Consider the following 15,578-nt stretch of genomic DNA (forward strand, 5'->3'; position numbering starts at 1 on the left):
AAAAGAGTATTATTAGACCACTACTTTACATACTACAAAATGCAAGTATGACTCGACCCTAGAATATAAACATTTTAGTCAGAAGGGGTGATGTAGATGATTCTGACATTTTTTGATGTTGATCAAATTAAAATCTATTAAATAAAATGTTCTGCACATTAAACCTTTTACTAGTTTTTAATAACAATACTATCCTTGAGATTTCCAAAATTTGAGATTTCACTGACCTCGACCGAAATGACTTTGAGTATCCTAGTAAGCAAGCGACAGGCTTTTCAGATCTTACTTAGGACTCTACTACCACGTGGCGAGTAATAGAAAAATATGAAGTTTTGATGATGTTATCTCTGTTACAAGTACAAGGTGGGCTATCCAGTCAATGGAAAAATACTAGATTTGACTAACCACCGTTTAACTAGCCAATATTGAGGCAACAAAGTATCCTAGAGGACTATTGTGAGTTGAAAGCTTTAACTAGTTGAGTTCATAGGACACCAAATGGAGTAGAGATTGAACACATAGAGATCAGATCACCATAACTCAAGAGATGTCCAGCGAATTAGAAGAGTTTCATCTATATCCATGTTGTATCATTGGGGGTGCCCAGGAGAATCCTTCCCCATGCTATAGCATTTGTGGTATGGGTGCCACCTAATGCTCTTAGAAATGTGTAAATGCTTACATATCTGAGCACTTTTGAAGAGCTTAAACAGGCATAACTTTCCAGAAGTAGGCCTGGAATGATTTGTAATTTCCACATCACTCATAAATATTCCCAAACTTAGACATAAGCTTTTTGTAGTATATCTTCCCACTACAGCGTAAAATGCTGCAGGAAATGTCTGCAGTTCTTCAAAAACATGAGATCAGCTGGTTTCAGAACGACCAAAACAGTATTTCACTTCTGTCCCTTGTAATGCAGTTGGGTCTAGTTGCAACAGTTTTAGCAGAAGATTGCTACATGCTGCAGGGTCTGTACCTATGTAATTGTAACAATCTTAGTCCAGGAATGTTTCGTTGACAAACTATATTCAGGCCGTTTTTTCATAGGGGCTGGAGTGTCAGTGCTATACACTGTTGCCTTTGTTTTCTCATTTCAGAGTTACCCACTGTATGCAGTGATGCATTACTGCGCCAAGTCAGTAGTGTGTGCAACATACCAGCAGTAGCAACATGGTTTCCATAAAATATCTGAGTCCCTAAGGGGAAATGATATCACATCAACATTTAGAAGGTAAAAGTTGTAGCCATGTTTACAGCCACTACTAACAGGCAACTGTGCATGTTCTTTGGTCCTTTAGTTTTAGTTTTACTATAGCTGTATAGCTCGCTGGTGAGGGATATACTGGTAGTTTAAGTTTAAAGGTTATGAAGCTTAGTTATAGCTCAGGCCTATAACTAGGGTGAGAGTTTTACCAACTGGTATAGCTCAAGTCAGAAGGGTTATAAAATGTACAAACTGGAGGTATAATGTTCTAAATTAAACATGGAGTAACAGAAGGACAAGCATTGCAGTGCTGTAGCCAGAGGCATATTCGGGCCTTTATTGGCCCTGAGTCGCTCCATTGTCTTCAGTGAAGCTCTCAATATTCCACTGTACTAATAAGGTACGCGTAGACCACCAATGTGCCAAGAGAAGTTGATGCAACAATATTTTAGAAATTTGATTTTTGGAAGCAAAGAACATGTCTACATCATAGATATTTTTTCATACTACTAATTCAACACTAATCCTCTATGGGTTCCGGAGTAGCGTGCTACTCGCCGAAAAAGCACTTAAACGCCTTGTCAGGGGTAGTAAGCGCTATATAAATGCAATTACAATACAATACAATACAATATATCATACTGAGAGCACCATATTTAGGAATTATTCCTACTACTGAAGATAGGTTTCTGATCAGAAGGTTACGATAAAGTTGACTTTCATTGTTTCCATATTTCAAAGTGGAGGCATTTGTTCATTTTATATTTAAAGAAAATGGTGTAAAAATGGTATCAAGTCTGTCCAATTTCTGCAAACTATTTTCAGTAGAGATATACTAAGTAAACTACCAAAGTTGAGATCAATACATTTTAACTATAGCAAGAAAGTTCATGGTTCTTGTTGACTTGTTGGCATGTCCTAAAAGACCGAGCCAGAAGTGAGATAATTACATCTAATTGTATAATCTTTAGCAATTATAGGGTGTTGTCATGCTGGAATTTAAAATATCTTCTCTTTAGGAACATGAAATGAAATATAATCAAATGCGCTTAGCAAATCTAACCTAAAATCTCAAAATTTAAGGGAAACTACTTAAACTTAATTCGAAATTGGGGCATTTTTTGCTATTTCTACATCATTTACTGAATATTATATAATGTATAACTGACTGTGTCTTGGTTTATGTTTTTTACAGTAAAAGTCGTTAAAATGAATGGAAGTGTAGTGATTGTGGGAATTCCGTCGCACCCCCCATAACATTATTGCATGATTATAAAGCAGAAAATAGACTGTTGTACAAAAGTCGTCTTTATAACTGAGAGCCAAAATTCTGTGACATTGGTGATTAGGTTCGGTAGGCAAGTGTGGGAGAACAATGACCCAGATGTGCAAACACTCTTTTCTTTTTCAAATTGGTATGGGTAATTATGCAGTGTGTGCCTGTTCCCAACTTCACTGCATATATGTGGTCCAAGCAATCTTCCAGTATTCAGACAGATATTTGTACATTCTGTAATTTGTCTCATTGCATCACAATATTTTACTTTGCATTACCATGCAAAACAGCTGTTTTTATGTGATAGGACTGTTACTTTATAAGTTGGTCAGCTAAGTGAATAAGGTACACAAATGCATTGTTTTGAATGCACAGGTACGTTGGGAACAAATCTAAGAGCAACATTAATAAATCAAGTTCAAAATTATAAATTTGCCTCAGAAAAAAGGATTTTGCATTTTAATGTTTGTAATTTTCACTATTAGGTGTAGGCCGGAGAAAGTCATTAAACATGCTATGGATTCTTCTATTACTGCAAACATTCTTCACGGTAATCTCTGGTAAGTGTTCGTTTGACCTCTTTTACCCTTAACATATAAGAGTTAATGATATAAATAACATCTTAGATTCTCTGTAATGGATATTTGTGAGTAAGTGAGATAAAACACATATGGAGAAGTGTGGCTCACTGGTTAGAGCGGCAGACTCTGAAGCAGAGATCAGGCCCGGAACCAGGGTTCAAGTCCCGACGCGGCAGTGTCTTGGACTCAATGTCCGCGGACTCGATAATTCTTGCCTCGGCGCCTACTCTAATCATGGGTCCCACGCTGCAACTCTGGGCAATAGCTTGCTTAATCTCCACAACGGCCCCTACAACACTGGGATGCCTGGCTTCACCTTGGGGTTGCCCAGGAGGGGCATCTCACAGGGAGAGCCAGGAAGGGTTCCACAGCGTTATACAGTGCCGGGATGCCCCGTTGGGGCAGCTGTGCGCTTTACAAAATACACTACATTTACATTTACATATACACCACACTGTACAATGGTTTTGTTATGTGATACAATTTTTCTTGTAACACTCATTATATTGACACATTCAGTCTCTTCACTAACTGCTATTTACTATTTACAGTACAATCCTCATTCTGGTCTACCATGTGTACAACCAGACACTTTATAAGGGACAAAAAGCTTGGCAGTACTGGACCTACCTGACTGTGAACATCACATCCCTCATTTGCGGCAATCAGTTGCGTACAGTGCACTTTTTATCACCATCAGAACTGTGGAAAGCAATTCAAACATAGGAACCACTAATTACAAGAAGCTGCACAAGACAATATCCCTAGTAGTTGCAAGCTGCCATTGCCTGCACTACTGAACAAGGTCTTTATAGGCTATTTATAAGCTACAGCAGGATTCAAAAACTTAAACACATATTCTCAGACACCACTCAGTTGGCCACATGCAGCCAACCAGTTTGACACTGGATGTAGTAAGTGTACAATGGGTAAGGGCATGCATCAGAATTTTCAGAAGCTAAAATAAATCGAACTCTTGCATAAAGATGGCTAAAAAATTCAAAACCGAAATACCAATAGACCATAAAAAACAAACATATGCTGCAGGATCTCCCAAGCATGCTCTGTAGGGGCTGGTTTGTTAACACGGTATCAAACAAGAAAGAAATGCACAGTTCCCCAGAGTAAAAATTCGAACGTTAAGACAGTTGACAACGAAAAGTGAGTGGAGGCACACCAGAGGGAAATGCTCCTTTCAGAATTTAAAGGCCTCACACACCCAGCCAGCTAGGTGTCATGCTTCATCATATGGCATTTGTCCCTCGTTGGGTGGGCGGAGCAACACCCAACGGGCACCCTTAAAGGGGCTCTTTGTCAGGGATCTTTTATTCCTGCCATATGGTGCAGTGGGGGTGAGGGCCCTAGGGAGTAGGGGTGGGTTGTGTAGATGTGCTCAAGTGATGTTAAAAAATAGGTTGAGTAGTCCACAAAAAATATTTTTAACGAAGTGGTAACCTACTTGGGTTAAAAACATACAAAGCGAGTGGTTGCTTGAAGCAGCTCTAGGGTCCGCAGAAGCAGTCACCTACTCTACCAAATAGTCGACATGTTTCATGCTTAGGAGCTCAAACTGATACTCTGCAATTCTTCAGGACCAAAAATCGGGGAAACTATCTATACTGCTAGAAGTCCAAAAGTTAATCTAGTTCAGAATGTGCCTAGTTCCTTCGTGTGGAAACCTGCAGAGGACGACATGAAGAATAATATATTATTATTATTATTTATTTCATTTGTATCGTGCAACAGCTACCCCACAAAGGGTTTACCGGCGCTACTGATTCATTGGTTTGTTTCTAGCTGGGCATGTTTCAGATGTTAAACAGCCAGGTCTTTAGGGCTTTCCTGAACTTCATGTAGCTAGCCTCATTTCGTACAGAGAGTGGCACTGCATTCCACAGTGTGGGTCCAAGAAACGAAAAAGATTTTCCACCCACTCTTGACAGTTTGATTCTGGGAATTACAAAATGCTTAGCTGAGGCAGACCGGAGGGCTCGGGAAGGATGGTAAGGATGCACTAGACTTTGCAAGTATTTTGGGGTAGTTTTAGTGGAGATTTTGTGCATAAAGCAGAGAGATTTAAATTTAATCCGATTCTCCACTCTAAGCCAGTGTAGATCGCGAATGTACTTAGAGGTCGATGTCGTATAAGGGATTTTGCATAACAGTCTGGCAGCCGCGTTTTGGACTGTCTGCAGTCTGCGAACCGTTTCTTTCTTTGCCCCTAAGTATAGTACATTGCCGTAATCAAGCCTAGATGTGATTAAAGCATTGATTACTGTTTTCTTTGTGGATTCTGGCAACATCCAGCAGATCTTCTTAAGCCATTTTAAAATTGCAAACAGGTGGCAGATGTCTTCACTGCTTGTTGGTGCATATTAAGGGAGTCGTCCACAATGATACCTAGGTTACGGGCCTGCAGTACCGGAACCGGAAGAAGGCCCATTTCTTGTGGCCAATGTTGGGGGCCCCATAGTTCTTTATCTTTACCTAGGATCATTACTTCAGTCTTGTCACCGTTTAGCTTAAGAAAATTCTCTTGCATCCAACTTGCAATTTTCACAAGTCCTTGTTTTAGAATAGATGGGCTGTCATTTTTCGCAGAGGAAAGCGAGAAGAGCAGCTGAGAATCATCAGCATAGGAAAACATTTGTAGTCCAGCCTCTTCCGCTACCTTTGCAAGCGGACTCATATATAGGTTAAATTGTAAGGGGCTTAATATGGAGCCCTGTGGTACTCCATGTTTAAATGTCTGGATGTCTGAACAAGCAGAGCGTGCGAAGACTTGGAAAGTACGTTTGTCCAGAAATGATTTAATCCAATTGATGGCAGCTCGTCTGATACATATTAGGTATAGTGTCCGCATTAATACAGTATGTGATACCGTATCAAATGCAGCACTAAGGTCCAATTGTACCAGTGCCACTGTTTCACCTCTGTCCAACATGGAACGAATGTTCTCTGTAACACCAAGTAAGGTTGTCTCTGTGGAGAAACCAGATCGAAAGCCTGACTGTTGGGAAGGCAGCAGATCTTGGGTTGTAATAAATTCAGTAAGAGACCGGTGTATGTGCTTTTCAAGTATTTTTGCAAATATGGGTAGTAAGGAGATTGGTTGAAAATTTGAGCGCAAGTTTGGGTCAGCTCCAGCTTTCTTTAGCAAAGGGTGGATCATGGCGTGTTTCCATTCGTTTGGCACACATTCTTCTGAAGGGATACATTTAAAAGGTCTGTGATTGTGTCCATAGACTTCTTATTAGGTTGTTTAAAAACCGAGCATGGCAATGGGTCATTTGGCGATCCTGATTTGATGGTACTAAGAAGCTCAATGACAGTGTCAGTGCAAAGCACAGGCCAACTTTCTATTATACTAGTCGGGGCATAGGGGAGTTGCTTGTCAGTTTGGTTACTCAGTACAGCAGAAAATGCATTAGGGGAGGTCATGTTAACCTGATGGTGTTTGTTCTGAGCTAGTTTTATTTCTTGGTAAATTTTGTCAACTTTATTGACAAAGAACATAATTAATAGGTCGCATTGTTGCTTATTTAAATCTGGCGGGGTTTGTACTGTTTTTGAGCCGGCTAGCTCTTTCACCATTTTAAAAAGTATTTTGGATTGATTTAGGGCCTCCGTAATAGTAGTACATACGAATTCCGCTCTGGATTTACTACAGAGCGCTTGGTATTTGGCCAATTTGATTTTATATTCTTTTTTGGCTTCTGGAGAATAGGTCTTTTTCCACATGCGTTCTGAGTTTTTACACCTAGTTTTTTCTTGCTTCAGTATTTCATTAAACCACGGAGCAGGAGATCGATGGTTTTTGCATTTCAATTTGGTTTTAGGTAGGCATGTGTCGATGGCTGTCATGTGCAATTTTTGAACTGTTACAGACAGGTTTTGGACCGATGACTTAGAGCAAGGAGTATGTGTATCAAGGAAGGTATTTAAGGTGTCAATACCTAATTTCTTCCAATTTCTAATGAATTGACTATGTACAGGTAAGTTTCCTTACTAGGCAGCATGATTTGGAATGAAAATTTAATAAGAAAATGATCTGACCAATCAATAGGTAGAGCATGGAAGGTGGCCATATCCTTAATATTTGAGAAAATCGGGTCAAGAAAGTGACCAGCGCTATGTGTTGGTCCAGTATTCCTCAAGGTTAAGTTGAGGGACGCTAGGTCCGCCATGAGTTCTGTAGCTTTTTGACAGTTCGGATTGTCAAAATGTAGGTTCATGTCCCCAATAATAGAAAAGTTAGCAGTTTTCATAACCAAAGGACCGATAAGGTCAGGAAGGCTTGCCACCCAATTTGTCGCTGTCCCTGGTGGATGATATATAAGCGCTCCAGATAATGTGTAATTTGGGGCGAGGACAAGTTTAAAAATACCTGCTTCATAGCCAGGGCAGGGTAATTGAGTAAACTCGCAGTTATAATCTTTCTTAAATATAATAGCGATCCCTCCACCTAACTGATTTTTCTGATCTAGTCTTACAATGGCATACTGATCTGGGAGGGCTTCGGCGGTTTCAGGCCCTGAATTTTCCTGGAGCCATGTTTCTGTTAGAAACAGGGCGTCGGGTTCTTCGTCCATCAATAGATTGAAGATCTCAGCTTTGTGTTTAGGTAGGGAACGACCGTTCAGGCTAAGAAAGGAAAAAGTTTTTGTTTTAGGCTCAGGATGTTTTTTCAATCCGTCTCTATTTTCAGTAGCTTTTGTCCCGACTGGAGTTATTGAAAAATTGCAATTTTGGCAAACTGCCTTGACCCTGCCTAAGTGCAGTGTGTTGCAAGTAGTAATCAGGGGAGGTCTCAAAGCCCGCAGTTGCTCAAAGTTATATTTTATGGGTGTAAACATACGTTTACATCCGCATAAATCTATAGGAGATATTACCTGATTTTGTTCATCATATGGTGACGGTAGCTGGGCCATGGCCCTGGGCCCGTTCGAGACGCAGACGGGCTGGACTCTGGCGTGACTCCGGCGCTGATGCGGTGCATCCACTAGTCGCGTCCACTACGTGGAGAGCGCCCGTCTCCTTAAATAATGATAGCTAGAGCGCTGACAACGCTGCCGCCTCCTACCCAAGATGTCCGCTGTCGGGAATATTCTCCCGGGACTCGGTACTCAGCCCTAAGATTGGCTGTGACCGCCAAAGTGCATGAGAAAGGGAGTAACAAGGGCAAAATGATAATAAATGCTAAGGGAATGTGCAAATGTAATTTAAAAAAAAATCCCCGCTTTAAAATTCGTGAACCACATGCTATTGATCAGCAGAGTTATACAAATGCAGAAGGCTACCTCCCAGCTTCCGCCTCAGGAGGGGTCCAGTCAATTCAACACAAACAGAATCTCGCATCTGTTCTTAGTGAGCTCCTTAAATAAACATGGCTAGAGCGCTGACAACGCTGCTGCCTCCCACCCAAGATGTCCGCTGTCGGGAATATTCTCCCGGGATTCGGTACTCAGCTCTAAGATCGGCTGTGACCGCCAAAGTGCGTGAGAAAGGGAGTACAAAGGGCAACATTATAATAAATGCTAAGGGAATGGCCTTACAGATGCTCTCCCTGGTGAGGGGAACTGGGGCTGCGAGCTGCTGATGAGCTGGATAAACGCGATTTGAGGCGCATTCATTTCAGCCTTCCCTGCATAGCAATTGGAGCGTTTTTAGACCATTTTTAAAATCGCCGCTTTTTAACTTTGGGGGCTGTTAGTTTAAGGGGAATTGAGAAGACAGGCACTCTGACACCTCTCACACCCTCTCTTCCTCTTGTTTCAGCCCTGCCGCTTTGAATTCAACATCACTCGGCGGTGGGCGCCATCTTGAGTGAGGAAGGTGAGGTCAGCGCTATAGTCGCGCCGTCCACCCGCCCTCCCATTGTATTTAGGTGTGTTTTTACCAGCGTTCCCTGCCTTACAGATGCTCTCCCTGGTGAGGGGAACTGGGGCTGCGAGCTGCTGATGAGCTGGATAAACGCGATTTGAGGCGCATTCATTTCAGCCTTCCCTGCATAGCAATTGGAGCGTTTTTAGACCATTTTTAAAATCGCCGCTTTTTAACTTTGGGGGCTGTTAGTTTAAGGGGAATTGAGAAGACAGGCACTCTGACACCTCTCACACCCTCTCTTCCTCTTGTTTCAGCCCTGCCGCTTTGAATTCAACATCACTCGGCGGTGGGCGCCATCTTGAGTGAGGAAGGTGAGGTCAGCGCTATAGTCGCGCCGTCCTCCCGCCCTCCCTCTTTCCTATATAATGTGTCACCCATTCAGACGGCGCAGCGGGCTGGTGCAGCGGGCGCGCCGGTCGCGCGCCGAAGCCGCGCCTAAGCTAAGCCCGTCTGCGCCCGTCCGTGCCAGGAATGCGCCGGGCGCGGGCCATGCTGCTCCTACACCCCCAGCCCTCAGGTACGACTCCTCTGTGCTGCTTTCTATGCGCCCCACCTTACCCAGTCCTTCCTGTCATTTTCATTCCTTTTCAGACCACCTCTGGGGCCCTTTTATCTGCCGTTCATGTGGTTGGTCATCCTCTAGTCCCGTCAGCACTATTCTTCCCCTTCCCTTTCTTCCTTGTCACAAGACAACCTCTTTCAATGGTGGCCTCATCAACGCCAGATCTTTAGCGCGCCACGGACAAGACATTCATGATCTTATTGTATCAGCCGATCTGGATGCCCTATTCATTACTGAATCCTGGCTGCACGATGCCTCCAACCCTGATCTTGCAACCGCCCTCCCTCCTGACTTTACCATCCTCAGGCAGGACAGACCCATTGGTCGGGGAGGCGGGCTGGCCATCATTGTAAAGAAATCATTCAAGTGCCATACATTCGATCTGGCCGCCCTCAAGGATTGTGAGTCCCTGGGATTTGTTATCCAAATCAGTTCTTCCTCCGCCTTTTCAGGAGGACTTGTCTATCGCCCCCCTGGAAATGCCTCTTCATTCTTGGACTCCCTTGACGAAACTCTGGCAGCCCTTCTTACCCACTACCCCACCTTCACCCTCCTAGGGGATTTCAATATTCATTTGGAATCCTGTACTGACCCCCACACTCTTAACTTCCGCCATTCCCTTGAGATTTTTGGGCTCTCCCAATCAGTCTCCCATCCTACTCATTGTGCCGGGCACACTCTGGACGGTATTTGTACAAACCTGGCCTCCTTAGATGTCTCTCCCCCACTACCACAAATTTGGACAGATCACTGTTTCATTCCTTTCTCCATCAAAACCAAAACCCTGCTCTCTCCCCCCATTAAACACTCTTACACCCCCTTCCCCGCCAATTGGAAGAAGGTAGCTGAGTGCATCAAACTTAACCCCCAACTGGCTGTCCCCCCCTCCTATTATGGGAGACGCATCACTAGATTCCACAAACTTTCACCTGTGGATTGACAGAGTGGTCTCCGCCAATTCAAAATCTGCTACTCAAAAACCAGTTCGAGGTAAAAAGAAGCCCAATGCCCCCTGGTATACTCCGGCCCTCACTGACTGTCACCTTAAGTGTAGGCTTTTGGAGAGAGAATGGAGAAAAACCTACGACCCTACTGCCAGATCCTTACACATTCTCCAGAGAAAACAATATCTTTCCAATATAAAAAAAGCAAAAAAGGCATTCTTCACTCTAGCAATAGACTCAGCTAATCAGAAACAACAAACGATTTTCAACATTGTAAAATCTTTCACTCATCCCAAAGCACTGGCACTTGAAATTCCTCCCTCACAAACCCTCTGCGATCAAATCGCAGATTTCTTTGAGGAGAAAATTAATAATATTCATAAGGACTTCCCCACCTTACCCACGTCAACCCGAGAGCCTGACACAACTATTCCCTTACTAAATCAATTCACACCAGTTTCCCTACAGCAAACGCAAAAAGCTATTTTGGCCTGTAAATCAGGAGCCCCTACGGACTCTTGCCCCCCAGTCATCCTGCACCACCTTATTGAGGCCGTCAACCCCCTAATCAATGCTATTGTGAACGAATCCCTCAACTCCGGTATTGTTCCTACTGATTGGAAGAAGGCCATAGTTAAGCCCCTCATGAAAAAGCAAAATAAATCCCCTACTGATTTGTCTAATATGCACCCAATTTCCCTTCTCCCGGCGCTAGGCAAAATCACCGAGCAATTAGTCCATGAGGAATTAAAAAATTTTGTGGAAAACAAACGTATCCTGCACCCACAGCAATCCGGCTTTCGCCCTGGCCATTCCACAGAAACCGCTCTGATTGAGTTATCAGACTCCATCAAGTTCTTGCAGGATGAGGGCAGGCAGGCTGTCCTCATCCTGCTCGACTTAACCGCGGCCTTCGACACCATCTCACATGCGATTCTAATCAATAGAATGCGTGAGATTGGTGTCTCGGGTTCCGCGCTTGCTTGGATAATGTCATTTCTGTCCAACCGCTCTCAAACGGTTTCCTTAGGCTCTTTTCTTTCTGGCGAACGATCCATCATCTCAGGTGTGCCTCAGGGTTCCATCCTGAGCCCTCTCTTTTTTAATGTATATATGGCCCCCCTTCTTACGTTGATCGAGTCTCATGGGATTCTTGTGACATCCTACGCTGACGACACCCAGCTTGTCGTCACTATTGACAAAAGACTCCCTGATGTTGCCATTAGATTTCAAAACTGCCTGTCAGAAGTCTTTTCCTGGCTTAACCTGAATCATCTAAAATGCAACAGCGCCAAAACCGAGATAATACCCCTCGGTAAAGGCACACTCTTTTCCCCCAAAGACTGGTGGCCTCACAACTCCGAAGCACCACCGAGCGCGGTTGTTTCAGCCCGCAATCTGGGAGTTCCATTCGACGCATCCCTTAGCTTCGATGAGCATATCCGTATTACCGCAGGGCGCTGTTTCAGTCTGATCAGGCAATTAAAGAAATTTTTTAATTTCTTGCCCATTTCAGCCAGGAAATCAGTCGCGGTGGCGCTTATCCTCTCCCGGCTGGATTATTGTAACTGCCTCCTAGCAGGCATTAAGAAATCCTCTCTTAAAAAATTACAAAGTGTTCAACACGCAGCAGCCAGGCTTGTCCTGAAACTTCCCCGCAGGTCCTCGGCCTCTGCAGCCCTCAACGCCCTCCATTGGCTGCCCCTCCATAAGAGAATCTTATTCAAGCTTCTAGTTACTGTCTTTAAAGCCACCAGGTGTACGGGCCCATCTTACCTGATCAAGCGCTTCCAGCGTTATATTCCAACTCGCTGCTTGAGGTCATCAGGCGCAAATTTCATCTCTGTACCCCGAATAAAATTAAAAACCAAGGGCGGAAAGACCTTCTCATTTCTTGCTGCTAAGGAATGGAATCGTCTCCCCCCCAATCTTAGGCATGCCCCCTCCGAAAGCCTTTTCAGGAAATCCCTGAAGACTTGGATTTACTCTCAATCTGACCCCTCAGTTCTCGCAGCCATTTGATCCATGCTCCCCATAGTCGATCATCTGTATGCTTAGCGCCAAGATGCTCCTTCCGGAGCGAAAGTAGCGCTTTACAAATGCTAATAAATATCAAATATCAAATGTAATTTTAAAAATCGCCGCTTCAAAATTCCGTGAACCACACGCTATTAATCAGCAGAGTTATACAAATGCAGCAGGCTACCTCCTGGCTTCCGCCTCACGAGGGGTCCAGTCAATTAAACACAAACAGAATCTCGCGTCTGTTCTTAGTGAGCTCCTTAAATAATGATGGCTAGAGCGCTGACAACGCTGCCGCCTCCAACCCAAGATATCCGCTGTCGGGAATATTCTCCCGGGACTCGGTACTCAGCCCTAAGATCGGCTGTGACCACCAAAGTGCGTGACAAAGGGAGTAACAAGGGCAAAATTATAATAAATGCTGAGGGAATGTGCAAATGTAATTTTTAAAATCGCAGCTGTAAAATTCCGTGAACCACACGCTATTAATCAGCAGAGTTATACAAATGCAGCAGGCCACCTCCCGGCTTCCGCCTCAGGAGGGATCCAGTCAATTAAACACAAACAGAATCACACTGTCATCCATAAGGTACTCACTAATAAGTGTCAACTGTCTGAGGGTTAAGGTAAACGGGATGTGAGTACTATCCCATTAACATGATAAGTGCAGGGAAGTTAAAAATGGGGTTTTAAAAATATTGTGAACGAGTTTACTTATGACTGGTATCAAACTGTCATCACAGTAAAAACACCGACCACTGTGGTCCACTTGATGTCAAATCACTCACCCGCCTAGTATTAGAGCGAGTTCTATCACCATTACCCTCGGTGATGAGACATCATGTTGCTGATGTCCTGTAGAGGGGTAAAACATGTGATACATCCCCTCCGGGTGGTGAGTACACATGCGGGCACAGGATGCCTTGTGTCCTCATTGGTAGTAATTGCTAAGTGGCAAAAGTAGAAGCTCATGACCGCGGGCCAGTATAGTGTCACACCAGCCCCCCGGTGTAGAAGGTACGGGGCTGTGGTCATGGAGTAAAACAAAGGCACAAGTCGGTAGTAATGGCAAATCCGACACGGCTGAGACATGAACTCGAGAAGAGGCGGCCAGAAAGGTTGACGCCCCCAACCTGGTCCACAGAATCACCCGGGTCCGAGATGTCAGGTACTCGTTCGTTATGTACATCATTGTACCCAGACTTCAAAGGGCCTCACGCTTGGTCCAGATCAGGTGATTCTGTGATCATGTGATCTGATACAACATTGTAACGATAGAAGGCATGAGAACGGCTCCAACCCCAGTCTCATAACCTTGTGAGGGGGCACAGTCCATAAAGAGGAACCCAACCAAGTGACCTGGTCTACTTTCAAAGTACCTTATCCTTCTTATTCTCAAATACTATAACCACTAGTTAACCAAACTGGATGCAGACACATTTCCAAGACACTAAACATATTAACATCCCTAATGTTGCAGTGTCAGTCTCGATGAATCTACCAGCAACTTCCACTAATATGCAGTTTACCTCCCTTACCACCCACTAGAACCAGAATGGGACAGATAACACACAAGACATTGCTCTTTATAAGACAAAGGAACAAAATGTGGGAAATCTATGCAGTGAGGAGTTATATGAGGAAAGCAAATCCTCTAGGACAGTGACGCATTCTTGATGAAAAAAATCCCTGATTATCTAATCCAGAAAACCTATGCTTATTCTGAAAGCACATAATCAAAATGAAGTCTTTAATCCTTGGAAGTCAAATTAACTCTGCCAAAAATTGTAAAACTAAACTTTCAGAAACTGTCTAACAGATTATCAATCCCCTCAATTCTTTAAACATTAATGGTTTTATCAAAACATTTGAGAAACCTTCACAATTCCTTGACACTAGAGTAAAAAAATATATTATGACACTTGTCAGAGCAATCTGATCACCAGAAGTTCACTAAACCAATCATTATCAATAGATAAAAATCAACCCATCTCCCTCACTGTAGCCTAGTGTACTTGCTGTAAAGGACTCATCAAGCGTTCATTCTCATACCTATACTTTTCTACATGTACCTTAAAGCGCTTAGGGCCTACACTGTAGTTCAGGCATTTCATTTTACCAATAGGCAGACTACACAGAGTCATTCTTGTGATGAAATGACACAGTTTGCACAGACTCTTGAACAGCCAAAGCAGAATGGCTGACCACCATCTTAAATTTATTCCACTTAAAGAAAAGGGCATGAAATAGAGTTCTGCGGATGCATTACTCCATTACAAAAGTGATTGTTATGCCGTCTGCTGTGTTACGAACCTGCGGCTCGTGCCTATAACTCAGGTTCAGGGCCTTTAACAGCAGGTATAGCTCTCTGTAGCAGGATATAAGGCTATATTAAAGCTCCTGTGTGTGATAAAAGCTTACATGCCAGAAGCGGATTTAATTGTCCTTGTACAGTCTTTAAATTTGTCAAGACTAGACTGTGGAAAGTTATAAAACTTCATACAAGGGAAAACTAAAGTACGCCTTGCCCACTAATGGCAGTTTAATATGCTAGGAGATGCTTAATCTCTGGGGCTACACTTTCTGATCACATTCCCCTTGTTGCCATCACACACCATTTATATGCAGCCTTCTCTCTTTGCACTTCATTGCATTGTATATTCTACCTTTTGCAGTGCACCTTGCAAATAAATGGTACTGCATGCGTAGGTTGGATATGTGCTGGATCGGGGCAAGGAGCAGAGACATTGGGAAGGTTATTCTATAAAGAAAAAAACAGCTGGGATTGAGAATGGGGGGATACCTGTTAACTTGGATCAGCAGAGGGCGCAATTCTGTTGGCAATATGATATGGTTTTAATTGCAAATGGCCGAGAGAACAGTCAACACCGTAGAACTGACAACTGAACTCATATTTGCTTCTCGCAGGTGACTTCTTTTATATGTAAAACCCATAGTGACTCACATGTTAATTTTTTGCAAAGTAAGCTAATAAGACGTTTCCCGGCCTATAAAAATCTTATCTACACAGTTCTATATATGACATATCATCTATGCTTCTTCCGAATTGAACCATCTTGAACCTTCAGAACATGTTAAC

The 15,578-nt window shown here is 43.3% G+C and overlaps 1 protein-coding gene across 1 annotated transcript in view; it reads left to right on the forward strand.

Moving 5' to 3' along the window:
* Window positions 1–15,578, forward strand: part of LOC147701302 (uncharacterized) — a 216,765-nt gene that overhangs the window by 13,397 nt on the left and 187,790 nt on the right. Inside the window, exon 3 of the mRNA XM_086930025.1 lies at window positions 2,969–3,043. Coding sequence (XP_086786151.1) covers window positions 2,969–3,043 — 75 coding nt within the window. The remainder of the gene's footprint in view (window positions 1–2,968; window positions 3,044–15,578) is intronic.

Source organism: Lissotriton vulgaris, chromosome 7 (genome assembly GCF_964263255.1).
Source record: "Lissotriton vulgaris chromosome 7, aLisVul1.2, whole genome shotgun sequence".
Classification (NCBI taxonomy): domain Eukaryota; kingdom Metazoa; phylum Chordata; class Amphibia; order Caudata; family Salamandridae; genus Lissotriton; species Lissotriton vulgaris.